At 56.2% G+C, this 18,267-nt stretch overlaps 1 protein-coding gene across 1 annotated transcript in view; it reads right to left on the bottom strand.

Moving 5' to 3' along the window:
- The window catches only part of LOC138368910 (calphotin-like), a 20,587-nt gene extending 4,572 nt beyond the window's left edge, over positions 1 to 16,015 (bottom strand). Inside the window, exon 1 of the mRNA XM_069331632.1 lies at positions 15,845 to 16,015. Within this exon, the coding sequence (XP_069187733.1) occupies positions 15,845 to 16,015 (171 nt within the window). The remainder of the gene's footprint in view (positions 1 to 15,844) is intronic.
- Positions 16,016 to 18,267: the final 2,252 nt, after the last annotated feature.

Genomic DNA, 18,267 nt, shown 5'->3' with positions numbered 1-18,267 from the left:
ATCACCAGGCCAACACTGGTCCTGGTCACCAGGGCCAACACTGGACCTGGTCACCAGGCCAACACTGGTCCTGGTCACCAGGGCCAACACTGGACCTGGTCACCAGGCCAACACTGGACCTGGTCACCAGGCCAACACTGGACCTGGTCCACCAGGCCAACACTGGACCTGGTCACCAGGGCCAACACTGGACCTGGTCCACCAGGGCCAACACTGGACCTGGTCACCAGGCCAACACTGGACCTGGCCACCAGGCCAACACTGGACCTGGCACCAGGCCAACACTGGACCTGGTCACCAGGCCAACACTGGACCTGGTCACCAGGCCAACACTGGACCTGGTCACCCAGGCAAACACTGGACCTGGTCACCAAGGGCGGCCACACTGGACCTGGTCACCAGGCCAACACTGGACCTGGTCACCAGGCCAACACTGGACCTGGTCACCAGGCCCAACACTGGACCTAGGTCACCAGGCCAACACTGGACCTGGTCACCAGGCCAACACTGGACCTGGTCACCAGGGCCAACACTGGACCTGGTCCACCAGGCCAACACTGGACCTGGTCCACCAGGCCAACAACTGTGACCTGGTCACCAGGGCAACAACTGGACCTGGTCACCAGGCCAACACTGGACCCTGGTCACCAGGCCCCCCCCCAGGAAAACACTGGAACCTGGTCACCAGGCCAACACTGGACCTGGTCACCAGGCCAACACTGGACCTGGTCACCAGGCCAACACTGGACCTGGTCACCAGGCCAACACTGGACCTGGTCACCAGGCCAACACTGGACCTGGTCACCAGGGCCCAACACTGGACCTGGTCACCAGGCCAACACTGGACCTGGTCACCAGGCCAACCTCGGACCTGGTCACCAGGCCAACACTGGACCCTGGCCACCAGGCCAACACTTGACCTGGTCACCAGGCCAACACTGGACCTGGTCACCAGGCCAACACTGGACCTGGTCACCAGGCCAACACTGGACCTGGTCCACCAGGCCAAACCTGGACCTGTCACCAGCAACACTTGACTGGACCCTGGTCACCAGGCCAACACTGGACCTGGTCCACCAGGCTAACACTGGACCTGGTCACCAGGCCAACACTGGACCTGGTCACCAGGCTCAACACTGGACCTGGTCACCAGGCCAACACTGGACCTGGTCACCAGGGCCAACAACTGGACCTTGTCACCAGCCAAACACTGGACCTGGTCACCGAGCCAACACGGACCTGGTCACCAGGCCAACACTGGACCTGGTCACCCAGGGCCAACACTGACTGGTCACAGGCCAACACTGGTACCTGGTCACAGGGCCAACACTGGACCTGGTCACCAGGCAACACTGGACCTGGTCACCAGGCCAACACTGGAACCTGGTCCACCAGCAACACTGGACCTGGCCACCAGGCCAACACTGGACCTGGTCACCAGGCCAACACTGGACCTGGTCACCAGGCCAACACTGGACCTGGTCACCAGGCTTACACTGGACCTGGTCACAGGCGCCAAACACTGGGACCTGGTCACCAGGCCAACACCTGGACCTGGTCACCAGGCCAACACTGGACCTGGTCACCAGGCCAACACCGGACCTGGTCACCAGGGCCAACACTGGACCTGGTCACCAGGCCAACACTGGACCTGGTCACCAGGCCAACACTGGACCTGGTCACCAGGCCAACACTGGACCTGGTCACCAGGCCAACACTGGACCTGGTCACCAGGCCAACACTGGACCTGGTCACCAGGCCAACACTGGACCTGGTCACCAGGCCAACACTGGACCTGGTCACCAGGGCCAACACTGGACCTGGTCACCAGGGCCAACACTGGACCTGGTCACCAGGCCAACCTGGACCTGGTCACCAGGCGCAACACTGGACCTGGTCACCAGGCCAACACTGGACCTGGTCACCAGGGCCAACACTGGACCTGGTCACCAGGCCAACACTGGTACCTGGTCACCAGGGCCAACACTGGACCTGGTCACCAGGCCAACACTGGACCTGGTCACCAGGCCAACACTGGACCTGGTCACCAGGCCAACACTGGACCTGGTCCACCAGGCCAACACTGGACCTGGTCACCAGGCCAACACTGGACCTGGTCACCAGGCCAACACTGGACCTGGTCACCAGGCCAACACTGGACCTGGTCACCATGGCGGCCATACACTGGACCTGGTCACCAGGGCCAACGCTGGTCCTGGTCACCAGGGCGGCCAACACTTGACCTGGCCACCAGGCCAACACTGGTCCTGGTCATCCAGGCCAACACTGGACCTGGTCACCAGGCGAACACTGGTCCTGGTCACCAGGGGCCAACACTGGACCTGGTCACCAGGTCAACACTGGACCTGGTCACCAGGCCAACACTGGACCTGGCCACCCCGGCCAACACTGGACCTGGTCACCAGGCCAACACTGGACCTGGCCACCAGGCCAACACTGGACCTGGTCACCAGGCCAACACTGGACCTGGTCACCAGGCCAAACAATGGAACCTGGTCACCAGGCCAACACTGGACCTGGTCACCAGGCAAACTGGACCTGGTCACCAGGCCAACTGGACCTGGTCACCAGGGGCCAACACTGGACCTGGTCTCCAGGCCAACACTGGACCTGGTAACCAGACCAACACTGGACCTGGTCACCAGGCCAACACTGGGACCTGGTCACCAGGCCAACACTGGACCTGGTCACCAGGCCAACACTGGACCTGGTCACCAGGCCAACACTGGACCTGGTCACCAGGCCAACACTGGACCTGGTCACCAGGCCAACACTGGACCTGGTCACCAGGCGGCCAACACTGGACCTGGCCACCAGGCCAACACTGGTCCTGGTCACCAGGCTAACACTGGACCTGGTCACCAGGCCAACACTGGACCTGGTCACCAGGCCAACACTGGACCTGGCCACCAGGCCAACACTGGACCTGGTCACCAGGCCAACACTGGACCTGGTCACCAGGCCAACACTGGACCTGGTCACCAGGCCAACACAGGACCTGGTCACCAGGGCCAACACTGGACCTGGTCACCAGGCCAACACAGGACCTGGTCACCAGGCCAACACTGAACCTGGCCACCAGGCCAACACTGGACCTGGTCACCAGGCCAACACTGGTCCTGGTCACCAGGGCCAACACTGGACCTGGCCACCAGGCCAACACTGGACCTGGTCACCAGGCCAACACTGGTCCTGGTCACCAGGGCCAACACTGGACCTGGCCACCAGGCCAACACTGGACCTGGTCACCAGGCCAACACTGGACCTGGTCACCAGGCCAACACTGGTCCTGGTCACCAGGGCGGCCAACACTGGACCTGGCCACCAGGCCAACACTGGACCTGGTCACCAGGCCAACACTGGACCTGGCCACCAGGCCAACACTGGACCTGGTCACCAGGTCAACACTGAACCTGGTCACCAGGTCAACACTGGACCTGGTCACCAGGCCAACACTGGACCTGGTCACCAGGCCAACACTGGACCTGGTCACCAGGCCAACACTGGACCTTCGTCACCAGGCCAACACTGGACCTGGTCACCAGGCCAACACTGGACCTGGTCACCAGGCCAACACTGGACCTGGTCACCAGGCCAACACTGGACCTGGTCACCAGGTCAACACTGGACCTGGTCACCAGGCCAACACTGGACCTGGTCACCAGGCCAACACCGGACCTGGTCACCAGGGCCAACACTGGACCTGGCCACCAGACCAACACTGGACCTGGTCACCAGGCCAACACTGGACCTGGTCACCAGGCCAACACTGGACCTGGTCACCAGGGCCAACACTGGACCTGGTCACCAGGCCAACATTGGACCTGGTCACCAGGCCAACACTGGACCTGGTCACCAGGCCAACACTGGACCTGGTCACCAGGCCAACACTGGACCTGGTCACCAGGCCAACAATGGACCTGGTCACCAGGCCAACACTGGACCTGGTCACCAGGCCAACACTGGACCTGGTCACCAGGGCGGCCAACACTGGACCTGGCCACCAGGCCAACACTGGTCCTCGTCACCAGGCCAACACTGGACCTGGTCACCAGGCCAACACTGGACCTGGCCACCAGGCCAACACTGGACCTGGCCACCCGACCAACACTGGACCTGGTCACCAGGCCTACACTGGACCTGGTCACCAGGCCAACACTGGACCTGGTCACCAGGCCAACACTGGACCTGGTCACCAGGCCAACACTGGACCTGGCCACCAGGCCAACACTGGACCTGGTCACCAGGGCCAACACTGGACCTGGCCACCAGGCCAACACCGGACCTGGTCACCAGGCCAACACCGGACCTGGTCACCAGGGCCAACACTGGACCTGGTCACCAGGCCAACACCGGACCTGGTCACCAGGCCAACACCGGACCTGGTCACCAGGGCCAACACTGGACCTGGCCACCCGACCAACACTGGACCTGGTCACCAGGCCAACACTGGACCTGGTCACCAGGCCAACACTGGACCTGGTCACCAGGCCAACACAGGACCTGGTCACCAGGGCCAACACTGGACCTGGTCACCAGGCCAACACAGGACCTGATCACCAGGCCAACACTGGACCTGGCCACCAGGCCAACACTGGACCTGGTCACCAGGCCAACACTGGTCCTGGTCACCAGGGCCAACACTGGACCTGGTCACCAGGCCAACACTGGACCTGGTCACCAGGCCAACACTGGACCTGGCCACCAGGCCAACACTGGACCTGGTCACCAGGCCAACACTGGTCCTGGTCACCAGGGCCAACACCGGACCTGGTCACCAGGCCAACACTGGACCTGGTCACCAGGCCAACACTGGTCCTGGTCACTAGGGCGGCCAACACTGGACCTGGCCACCAGGCCAACACTGGACCTGGGCACCAGGCCAACACTGGACCTGGCCACCAGGCCAACACTGGACCTGGTCAAAAGGTCAACACTGGACCTGGTCACCAGGTCAACACTGGACCTGGTCACCAGGCCAACACTGGACCTGGTCACCAGGGCCAACACTGGACCTGGTCACCAGGCAAACACTGGACCTGTTCACCGGGCCACCACTGGACCTGGTCACCAGGCCAACACTGGACCTGGTCACCAAGGCCAACACTGGACCTGGTCACCAGGCCAACACTGGACCTGGTCACCAAGCCAACACTGGACCTGGTCACCAGGTCAACACTAGACCTGGTCACCAGGCTAACACTGAACCTGGCCACCCGGCCAACACTGGACCTGGTCACCAGGCCAACACTGGACCTGGTCACCAGGCCAACACTGGACCTGGTCACCAGGCCAACACTGGACCTGGTCACCAGGCCAACACTGGACCTGGTCACCAGGCCAACACTGGGCCTGGTCACCAGGGCCAACACTGGACCTGGTCACCAGGCCAACACTAGACCTGGCCACCAGGCTAACTCCGGACCTGGTCACCAGGCCAACACTGGACCTGGTCACCAGGCCAACACTGGACCTGGTCACCAGGCCAACACTGGACCTGGTCACCAGGCCAACACTGGACCTGGTCACCAGGCCAACACTGGACCTGGCCACCAGGCCAACACTGGACCTGGTCACCAGGCCAACACTGGACCTGGTCACCAGGCCAACACTGGACCTGGTCACCAGGCTTACACTGGACCTGGTCACCAGGGCCAACACTGGACCTGGTCACCAGGCCAACACCGGACCTGGTCACCAGGCCAACACTGGACCTGGTCACCAGGCCAACACCGGACCTGGTCACCAGGGCCAACACTGGACCTGGCCACCCGACCAACACTGGACCTGGTCACCAGGCCAACACTGGTCCTGGTCACCAGGGCCAACACTGGACCTGGTCACCAGGCCAACACTGGACCTGGTCACCAGGCCAACACTGGACCTGGTCAGGAGGCCAACACTGGGCCTGGCCACCAGGCCAACACTGGACCTGGTCACCAGGCCAACACTGGTCCTGGTCACCAGGGCGGCCAACACTGGACCTGGTCACCAGGCCAACACTGGTCCTGGTCACCAGGGCGGCCAACACTGGACCTGGTCACCAGGCCAACACTGGTCCTGGTCACCAGGGCGGCCAACACTGGACCTGGTCACCAGGCCAACACTGGTCCTGGTCACCAGGCCAACACTGGACCTGGTCACCAGGCCAACACTGGTCCTGGTCACCAGGCCAACACTGGACCTGGTCACCAGGCCAACACTGGTCCTGGTCACCAGGCCAACACTGGACCTGGTCACCAGGCCAACACTGGTCCTGGTCACCAGGGCCAACACTGGACCTGGTCACCAGGCTAACACTGGTCCTGGTCACCATGGCGGCCAACACTGGACCTGGTCACCAGGCCAACACTGGTCCTGGTCACCATGGCGGCCAACACTGGACCTGGTCACCAGGCCAACACTGGTCCTGGTCACCAGGGCGGCCAACACTTGACCTGGCCACCAGGCCAACACTGGTCCTGGTCACCAGGCCAACACTGGACCTGGTCACCAGGCGAACACTGGTCCTGGTCACCAGGGCCAACACTAGACCTGGTCACCAGGTCAACACTGGACCTGGTCACCAGGCCAACACTGGACCTGGCCACCCGGCCAACACTGGACCTGGTCACCAGGCCAACACTGGACCTGGCCACCAGGCCAACACTGGACCTGGTCACCAGGCCAACACTGGACCTGGTCACCAGGCCGACACTGGACCTGGTCACCAGGCCAACACTGGACCTGGTCACCAGGCCAGCACTGGACCTGGTCACCACGGCCAACACTGGACCTGGTCTCCAGGCCAACACTGGACCTGGTAACCAGACCAACACTGGACCTGGTCACCAGGCCAACACTGGACCTGGTCACCAGGCCAACACTGGACCTGGTCACCAGGCCAACACTGGACCTGGTCACCAGGCCAACACTGGACCTGGTCACCAGGCCAACACTGGACCTGGTCACCAGGGCGGCCAACACTGGACCTGGCCACCAGGCCAACACTGGTCCTGGTCACCAGGCTAACACTGGACCTGGTCACCAGGCCAACACTGGACCTGGTCACCAGGCCAACACTGGACCTGGCCACCAGGCCAACACTGGACCTGGTCACCAGGCCAACACTGGACCTGGTCACCAGGCCAACACTGGACCTGGTCACCAGGCCAACACAGGACCTGGTCACCAGGGCCAACACTGGACCTGGTCACCAGGCCAACACAGGACCTGGTCACCAGGCCAACACTGGACCTGGCCACCAGGCCAACACTGGACCTGGTCACCAGGCCAACACTGGTCCTGGTCACCAGGGCCAACACTGGACCTGGCCACCAGGCCAACACTGGACCTGGTCACCAGGCCAACACTGGTCCTGGTCACCAGGGCCAACACTGGACCTGGCCACCAGGCCAACACTGGACCTGGTCACCAGGCCAACACTGGACCTGGTCACCAGGCCAACACTGGTCATGGTCACCAGGGCGGCCAACACTGGACCTGGCCACCAGGCCAACACTGGACCTGGTCACCAGGCCAACACTGGACCTGGCCACCAGGCCAACACTGGACCTGTTCACCAGGTCAACACTGGACCTGGTCACCAGGTCAACACTGGACCTGGTCACCAGGCCAACACTGGACCTGGTCACCAGGCCAACACTGGACCTGGTCACCAGGCCAACACTGGACCTGGTCACCAGGCCAACACTGGACCTGGTCACCAGGCCAACACTGGACCTGGTCACCAGGCCAACACTGGACCTGGTCACCAGGCCAACACTGGACCTGGTCACCAGGTCAACACTGGACCTGGTCACCAGGCCAACACTGGACCTGGTCACCAGGCCAACACCGGACCTGGTCACCAGGGCCAACACTGGACCTGGCCACCAGACCAACACTGGACCTGGTCACCAGGCCAACACTGGACCTGGTCACCAGGCCAACACTGGACCTGGTCACCAGGGCCAACACTGGACCTGGTCACCAGGCCAACATTGGACCTGGTCACCAGGCCAACACTGGACCTGGTCACCAGGCCAACACTGGACCTGGTCACCAGGCCAACACTGGACCTGGTCACCAGGCCAACAATGGACCTGGTCACCAGGCCAACACTGGACCTGGTCACCAGGCCAACACTGGACCTGGTCACCAGGGCGGCCAACACTGGACCTGGCCACCAGGCCAACACTGGTCCTCGTCACCAGGCCAACACTGGACCTGGTCACCAGGCCAACACTGGACCTGGCCACCAGGCCAACACTGGACCTGGCCACCCGACCAACACTGGACCTGGTCACCAGGCCTACACTGGACCTGGTCACCAGGCCAACACTGGACCTGGTCACCAGGCCAACACTGGACCTGGTCACCAGGCCAACACTGGACCTGGCCACCAGGCCAACACTGGACCTGGTCACCAGGGCCAACACTGGACCTGGCCACCAGGCCAACACCGGACCTGGTCACCAGGCCAACACCGGACCTGGTCACCAGGGCCAACACTGGACCTGGTCACCAGGCCAACACCGGACCTGGTCACCAGGCCAACACCGGACCTGGTCACCAGGGCCAACACTGGACCTGGCCACCCGACCAACACTGGACCTGGTCACCAGGCCAACACTGGACCTGGTCACCAGGCCAACACTGGACCTGGTCACCAGGCCAACACTGGACCTGGTCACCAGGCCAACACAGGACCTGGTCACCAGGGCCAACACTGGACCTGGTCACCAGGCCAACACAGGACCTGATCACCAGGCCAACACTGGACCTGGCCACCAGGCCAACACTGGACCTGGTCACCAGGCCAACACTGGTCCTGGTCACCAGGGCCAACACTGGACCTGGTCACCAGGCCAACACTGGACCTGGTCACCAGGCCAACACTGGACCTGGTCACCAGGCCAACACTGGTCCTGGTCACTAGGGCGGCCAACACTGGACCTGGCCACCAGGCCAACACTGGACCTGGGCACCAGGCCAACACTGGACCTGGCCACCAGGCCAACACTGGACCTGGTCAAAAGGTCAACACTGGACCTGGTCACCAGGTCAACACTGGACCTGGTCACCAGGCCAACACTGGACCTGGTCACCAGGGCCAACACTGGACCTGGTCACCAGGCAAACACTGGACCTGTTCACCGGGCCACCACTGGACCTGGTCACCAGGCCAACACTGGACCTGGTCACCAAGGCCAACACTGGACCTGGTCACCAGGCCAACACTGGACCTGGTCACCAAGCCAACACTGGACCTGGTCACCAGGTCAACACTGGACCTGGTCACCAGGCTAACACTGAACCTGGCCACCCGGCCAACACTGGACCTGGTCACCAGGCCAACACTGGACCTGGTCACCAGGCCAACACTGGACCTGGTCACCAGGCCAACACTGGACCTGGTCACCAGGCCAACACTGGACCTGGTCACCAGTCCAACACTGGGCCTGGTCACCAGGGCCAACACTTTACCTGGTCACCAGGCCAACACTGGACCTGGTCACCAGGCTAACTCCGGACCTGGTCACCAGGCCAACACTGGACCTGGTCACCAGGCTAACACTGGACCTGGTCACCAGGCCAACACTGGACCTGGTCACCAGGCCAACACTGGACCTGGTCACCAGGCCAACACTGGACCTGGCCACCAGGCCAACACTGGACCTGGTCACCAGGCCAACACTGGACCTGGTCACCAGGCCAACACTGGACCTGGTCACCAGGCTTACACTGGACCTGGTCACCAGGGCCAACACTGGACCTGGTCACCAGGCCAACACCGGACCTGGTCACCAGGCCAACACTGGACCTGGTCACCAGGCCAACACCGGACCTGGTCACCAGGGCCAACACTGGTCCTGGCCACCCGACCAACACTGGACCTGGTCACCAGGCCAACACTGGTCCTGGTCACCAGGGCCAACACTGGACCTGGTCACCAGGCCAACACTGGACCTGGTCACCAGGCCAACACTGGACCTGGTCACCAGGCCAACACTGGGCCTGGCCACCAGGCCAACACTGGACCTGGTCACCAGGCCAACACTGGTCCTGGTCACCAGGGCGGCCAACACTGGACCTGGTCACCAGGCCAACACTGGTCCTGGTCACCAGGGCGGCCAACACTGGACCTGGTCACCAGGCCAACACTGGTCCTGGTCACCAGGGCGGCCAACACTGGACCTGGTCACCAGGCCAACACTGGTCCTGGTCACCAGGCCAACACTGGACCTGGTCACCAGGCCAACACTGGTCCTGGTCACCAGGCCAACACTGGACCTGGTCACCAGGCCAACACTGGTCCTGGTCACCAGGGCCAACACTGGACCTGGTCACCAGGCTAACACTGGTCCTGGTCACCATGGCGGCCAACACTGGACCTGGTCACCAGGCCAACACTGGTCCTGGTCACCATGGCGGCCAACACTGGACCTGGTCACCAGGCCAACACTGGTCCTGGTCACCAGGGCGGCCAACACTTGACCTGGCCACCAGGCCAACACTGGTCCTGGTCACCAGGCCAACACTGGTCCTGGTCAACAGGGCCAACACTGGACCTGGTCACCAGGTCAACACTGGACCTGGTCACCAGGCCAACACTGGACCTGGCCACCCGGCCAACACTGGACCTGGTCACCAGGCCAACACTGGACCTGGCCACCAGGCCAACACTGGACCTGGTCACCAGGCCAACACTGGACCTGGTCACCAGGCCGACACTGGACCTGGTCACCAGGCCAACACTGGACCTGGTCACCAGGCCAGCACTGGACCTGGTCACCAGGGCCAACACTGGACCTGGTCTCCAGGCCAACACTGGACCTGGTAACCAGACCAACACTGGACCTGGTCACCAGGCCAACACTGGACCTGGTCACCAGGCCAACACTGGACCTGGCCACCAGGCCAACACTGGACCTGGTCACCAGGCCAACACTGGACCTGGTCACCAGGCCAACACTGGACCTGGTCACCAGGCCAACACTGGACCTGGTCACCAGGGCGGCCAACACTGGACCTGGCCACCAGGCCAACACTGGTCCTGGTCACCAGGCTAACACTGGACCTGGTCACCAGGCCAACACTGGACCTGGTCACCAGGCCAACACTGGACCTGGCCACCAGGCCAACACTGGACCTGGTCACCAGGCCAACACTGGACCTGGTCACCAGGCCAACACAGGACCTGGTCACCAGGGCCAACACTGGACCTGGTCACCAGGCCAACACAGGACCTGGTCACCAGGCCAACACTGGACCTGGCCACCAGGCCAACACTGGACCTGGTCACCAGGCCAACACTGGTCCTGGTCACCAGGGCCAACACTGGACCTGGCCACCAGGCCAACACTGGACCTGGTCACCAGGCCAACACTGGTCCTGGTCACCAGGGCCAACACTGGACCTGGCCACCAGGCCAACACTGGACCTGGTCACCGGGCCAACACTGGACCTGGTCACCAGGCCAACACTGGTCCTGGTCACCAGGGCGGCCAACACTGGACCTGGCCACCAGGCCAACACTGGACCTGGTCACCAGGCCAACACTGGACCTGGCCACCAGGCCAACACTGGACCTGGTCACCAGGTCAACACTGGACCTGGTCACCAGGTCAACACTGGACCTGGTCACCAGGCCAACACTGGACCTGGTCACCAGGCTAACACTGGACCTGGTCACCAGGCCAACACTGGACCTGGTCACCAGGCCAACACTGGACCTGGTCACCAGGCCAACACTGGACCTGGTCACCAGGCCAACACTGGACCTGGTCACCAGGCCAACACTGGACCTGGTCACCAGGCCAACACTGGACCTGGTCACCAGGCCAACACTGGTCCTGGTCACCAGGGCGGCCAACACTGGACCTGGCCACCAGGCCAACACTGGACCTGGTCACCAGGCCAACACTGGACCTGGCCACCAGGCCAACACTGGACCTGGTCACCAGGTCAACACTGGACCTGGTCACCAGGTCAACACTGGACCTGGTCACCAGGCAAACACTGGACCTGGTCACCAGGCCAACACTGGACCTGGTCACCAGGCCAACACTGGACCTGGTCACCAGGCCAACACTGGACCTGGTCACCAGGCCAACACTGGACCTGGTCACCAGGCCAACACTGGACCTGGTCACCAGGCCAACACTGGACCTGGTCACCAAAGCTCTTTCAAGTTCACTTAAGTTAAAATCAGACATTTTCTTTCTTCAAATGTTAATGTCTGGTTATACTCCTGGTTATATCTCCTGTTAATCAGAATATATTCCTGCCCAAATGAAGTTCTCCGCCGCCTCTCCTTAGTGGAACAGATTTCACGTGTCCAAAAATCTTGTTTCATAAAGTGTTTCTCGCATCTCGCGCCAGCGAGTTCACCCACTTGGGCTGGACGGTAGAGCGACGGTCTCGCCTCATGCAGGTCGGCGTTCAATTCCAGACCGTCAACCAAGTGGTTGGGACACCATTCCTTCCCTTCGTCCCATCCCAAATCCTTATCCTGACCCCTTCCCAGTGCTATATACAAGTAATGGCTTGGTGCTTTTCTCTGATAATTCCCTCCCTCGCCCCAGCTACGATACATTTCATTATTTATTTCGTTCAACAAACGGCTGTCTGATCTCTATTACCTGCATGTGAAAAAATTATTTCATTATTCGTTTAAATGATAATAATTTACTCCACATGTTTTCAGACACAACAATTTCTGTTTATCATTGATTATTCATGAAAACTTGGGAAGGAAGTTTCGAAATTTTACGTTGGAAGAATATTTTTGAACCTATACTGAGTGTGACACATTGTAAAAAGTTCAACTGAACGTCATCAGCGGCAGAACTAAAGGGAGGGAATGGTCTAGTGAGATCCAGCATTCTGATTGGCTGACCGAGATGGTGAGTGGGGCAGTTAACTGGCCGTACCTAGCATGCTACCATCATATATATGACTGAACGTTTATATATATATGTGTCTGGCTATTAATATATATGACTGGCTATTGATATATGACTGGCTCTTCTGGACGTGTTTATTGTTCAAGTTCTCCTACGTCTAGGAACAGATATCCAGTGATATCTTACTCTCGCAATATCTGTCAAATATGTGTCACTGTGTGGACCAAATACCTAAGCATGGGGGAGGGGGGGGGGGCGCTGCCCTTACTGACGACCCCAACAGGTCACCTGCGCTATGCTGCCATGTACCTCAGCATTTCAACATAGTTGGAGTATTCTAAGCTTTGTTAATACAATGTTTCAAACGTCAGTCACGAAACTCACTGAGAATTATTCATTTCAAGAGTTTCTGAGATTTTTTCAAACAATATGTCTATCGTGTTCAGTCCTAAATATGAGTAAAGTTCATTTAAAAATAAATGTGTTATGTCCATGAATGATTTGCTGAGTCTACTCTTTTTAACATTGATGAAATAATTTCAAATATCATGTTCTCTTACGTGTAAGTCCAATATCATGTTCTTTTAAGTGCAAGTCCAATATCATGCTCTCTTACGTGCAAGTCCAATATCATGCTCTCTTATGTGCAAGTCCTATATCATGTTCTCTTACATACAAGTCCAACACGTTAGTTTCATGACCTGTTTGAAAACTTCACCTGTAAATTCCTAATTAATGAATATTGACTAATACTAAAATTCTTATAAGTATGATTAACATTACACAGATCTGAGAGAGATCCTTGCTAATATATCTGAACAGGAAAGGCTTAATATAATATTTTCCAAAAAGATTTAAATATTCCTGTCTTTCCTTGAAGAGTATTATCAGTCAGCTCTGATATCTCGTATTTTGTTGTCAATGTCTCTCAATACACTGAGGAATACTGATCCGGAAAGCCCTAATTACTATTGATGAGATAATAGAAAATTTAGAAGTTTCCTATGCTCATAATACTTTAATTTGAATGAAAACATTCACAGACTATTATCTGAAGGCAATTGGTGTTTGTGGAGATTGAGTGATCGTTGATGGATCCTTGTTGTTTGTGCATTGTTAAACATTCTGCAAGATGTTTCTGTCTTGCCAATATATCGAGATCATTGAATTCTTCTCTTTCAAAATTGTTTTGTTTAGTGTCGGAACACAGCCATCGTGTTCGCGAGCACGATGGTTGTGTTCTAATTCCTGTGGTATATCGAGACCAGAAATTACTTTACAGTACAGGTTTGGTCACTATTCTCTCGTTCAGATCTTCTCGGGCTCTACTCCGTTTTGCGGGTCGTTGAAAACAAGTTCCCATGAAAGATTTTAGTAGGTGGGACTATGGGACATTCCCTTAGTGTTCCTTATGGGATTATACAAAAAAACAGAAGCCTGGATTCCGTCTAGTCATCAGCCAGAGACAAGCACCCACACGCAGGCTGGTGTCAGTCTGCAGTAAAGTGTATCTGATGTTTGCTGACCTGTAACTTTCCGAGAGACTCAGAACACCAATAAGTTTCGACGCCTGGGGGGACATAGATTACTGCTTGGTGCTAAGAGGCTCAAAGAATCTTTTAAATGTTGAATATGCACTTTAAGTTCTTGAAGAAGTTGGAGCAAGAACTTGGTAGACAAACCAGTGACCAAAGAGCAGCCAATGTTCTAGCGCCTCAGTGTCGTGATCCAGAGAGGGAATGTCTGCTGGATCGTGAGTACGCTCCCCACCCTTGCAGAAGATGAGCTGGTGTCAACACTGATTATTTCTAAACTATTTTTTATAACAACCTGACTCACAATTATGAAAAATCACTTTACAAAATGTTGATATGATAAATTGTAAATAAATACAAAAGGAACCCAAAAACCGCGGGCTACTTGGACGTAACTCAATAAGAACACTTAAAAATAAATTAATAACATTATAAATTGAGATATCTTATTTTACCGTGACGAAATTAACAAAAATCTGTGTGGACAGCTATAGGGCTGACGGTCCAGGCTTTGGAACATATTGAATCCGCACTAATTAAAGTCCATTTATACCAGAGGTAATTTGGCTCTCTTGGATGGAATTTGCATTATTAAAGTAAGAGTCAGCATTAATTACTCTGAATTCAGCACTATGATGTCAGTGTTGTGGCAGAGGACCACTCTAGATCACCTTAATCTGCTCTCTGATATATTTGTTCTATCATCGACCGTTTTATAGGCTTAAAACCGGGACAAGAATCACATACTTGGACGAGGATAAGTTCTTAAAGGGTTAGAACGGAAGTGTCAGGATGGAAAGTGAGAAGCATCAGTACAGTGTTCTCAACCTTCACCCAATACAATGTTGGAAAGTCTAGTGTTATGTTGAGATTCGTATAATTTTCAATATAATAGGTTTTGTTATATTTAGAAGTTATTAGATGTGGCTTCGATATTTCTTAAAGTAAAGTAAAGTAATTATCAAAAGAAGGCACCAAACTAGGAAGGCTATGTAGCACCATCAAATGCGCAGTATAATCAGAGGGCGCTATATATCACCAAGGATGCCAATACGAGAACAAAAACGCATAAGGCGAACGATATCAAAAGTATCCGAGTCACCAAGAATTCTATTGAGGGACAGGTGACCGCGAGGGGCGGTCGGAAAGCAAGACACACGCTCGTCCTGGAAGTCAGGACATTCAAGAAGAACATGCACGACCGTAAGAGGGACAATGCAACTGTGAGGAGATGGTTCACCAGCTCACTTACAATAGTGCTCTTATGCCTGTGGGAGCCAGTACACTTGTTAAGTGCACTTGTTAAGTGGGCGGACTTAAGTTTGGTAACCAGCAACCGAAACATCTAGTGTTTGGGCTCATGTGAGAGCCCCAGTCATCAGCAGTCCAGAAAGATACCCTGGTTGGGGTAGCACGTCTGTGGACAGTGCTAGACCCGATAGCATCGTCTAATTGTATGGTGTGAAGCGAGACTTCACTTTGCACGGGAATAGCTAGGCCGCAGGCGTGGGTGAGCTGTGGGCCTCCCGCGCTGGCTACTTGAGTCGTCGTCATGGAAACAGCCGCCATCTTAGTAAACATCTTGAGCCGCCATGTTGGTTGGCCATCTTTGAACTGCCCTAGGGGCCTTGCTACACCGTCGCTGATTGGATGAGAGGGGTAGGCCGCTGTATGCCTTCCTCTCATTGGTTATTTCGAGGAGGACGCGGGAATCGTCGGTGTAAGCATCATTCTGAACCCAGCTGCCACTCTGTCAAGACGCTTCCTGTACTCAATTCGGCCAAATTGAGGATAGGGCGTTGGGGTGGCTGGACAACTCAACTGCTTCACTTCCTGCTTCACCAACGACAGCGGTCGTCACAGAATCCGGCTGAAGTCGTCGCTTGTAGGGGAGAAAGACATTGTGTACAGTGGGTAGAGAAGATCTTGTGATCTGGGATCGTGGGGTAATGTGCATACGAGCAGTAACAGACTCGTAGATCCCATACCAGTGATGATTAGACTTGCTAGCGCTCTGTAGCAGTCGATGGGAACTGGGAAATTCGTGTCTGTGTTTAAGGCCGATTTCCCATGTTTGTGTGAGACGCTATCGTTGTGCACGTCACCTGGGTACGAACGCTTCACTTCACCGGTGGGTCGAGGGTGCGACCCGAGCCGTGTTGTGAGTGGGAGGGGTTTGAGTGCGCGCCAATTGTTCGTAAAATACCACTTGAGGTACCACCGCCGCCTATGCCACCTACTACTGCCGTGAGCGAGCCAGCCACCCGTAGCGGGGTGCCTGATGTATGGGAATGGTGTGTAAGCCGGCAGTATGAATGAGTAAATACCTATGTGTGTATTTCTGGTGATCAGTTAGTCTCTAAAAGCTTGAATTCGAGGTCAAGTGTTCCATCACAGTCACGCAGCACCTGTGGAGGTGGAGTGAAGTGTGGGCGAGGAGATAATCACCCTTTGTTGTCATCTTGTCAGTCCAGAGGGACTTACGTCTTGTGTACACAGACGTACAGTGTGTGTGTGTGTGTGGGTACACACGGGAACAGAGTATACATAGATTAGCCAAGGACTGTGAGGATGTCCATGTAATAATTATATTATTCCATTGTGGTAATTTATCATTCTTGATCGTCCGTGGGACGGAGTGATATCATTTCCATGTGTGGTCTTGCAGGTGTGGAATTCCAACACTGAGCGCTCAGGTATGTGTAACGCCAGTGATTCCTGGCAATGATTATTGTGGAGTGTACCACAGTGTGGTCTAAATTTCTTGTATTGTTCCCATGGGCCGTGACAAGTGTGATTTATATATATATGTATTGTGGGTGCAGTATTAACGTAATTTGGGTAGAATTTGGTGAGTGACGAGGCTGTCTGGAGAGACCACCATCGCTCTATCGAGTAACGTAACTCTCGAGAGTGTTTATCGGCATGCGTGATCGATAAATCACTCACCCATGTAATTCAAGGAGTGCGAGATCTCCTTAGTGTTCCCAATAACGTTTGATAGCTGTAGGCTACATGTGTCAGCAGTAATTATATATATATACAATCGTAGTGTCACGGTGCCGTGTTATTGTGTTATTTACTGTGTGGTGATTGCAAATTTGGACCTATGTTCTAGGGGTTATTGAGAGCACTGGGGTCATTTGCAACAGTAAGTAAGTGTGTGCAGTATTCTAATACTTGGAAATTAGAGTACTTGCCGTATGTGTTATTGCAAAGGGGTTGTTATTTGATGGTGATTGTTGCTAGTGTTGCGCATCACCGTATGTGATTGCAGTTCAGTAAAGTCATTGTGGGGCAGTGTTCTAGAGGGTTCATGTCCTGTATGTTATTTTACTAGGTTCTGCAGTATTGTCATTGCAACCGGATTGTAACGTAAATCACTGTAGTTTGTTAGTGTGATTTGTCAATGTCGTGGGTGAACTCGGCTGTAGACGAGTACTTGGGTACACATATATTCTCCTGGTTATCTGGTAGAACATCGAAGTCCAGTATTCAGTGAGGTGATTGCGAGGCAATTAATTTAACGTAACCAAGGGAACGCCCATTGCTTTAAGAGAATTTGTTCTTTGACAATTTGAGTAACGTAGAATACTTTTGGGTTAATTTACTTTCCTGCAAGCAGCTACGGTAGTCTCAAGGAGCCTAGCCATCAGCCGGATAAGAATTAGAGTATTGTCTGTCGTAATTAACGGTAAGTGGGCCGGGTAATTGACGTGTTTCAGGAAGTCAAAATAATTAACCTCGATCCTTGTTTGATCAACTCACACGAAGGCTCCATTGTTCCATTAACGTAACGTCGTTATTTATCTGCCCGGAAG

This window comes from Procambarus clarkii, chromosome 3, assembly GCF_040958095.1.
Source record: "Procambarus clarkii isolate CNS0578487 chromosome 3, FALCON_Pclarkii_2.0, whole genome shotgun sequence".
In the NCBI taxonomy this organism is placed as follows: domain Eukaryota; kingdom Metazoa; phylum Arthropoda; class Malacostraca; order Decapoda; family Cambaridae; genus Procambarus; species Procambarus clarkii.
Note: the sequence above shows the minus strand (reverse complement) of the source record. Positions and strands in the feature narration are given on the sequence as shown.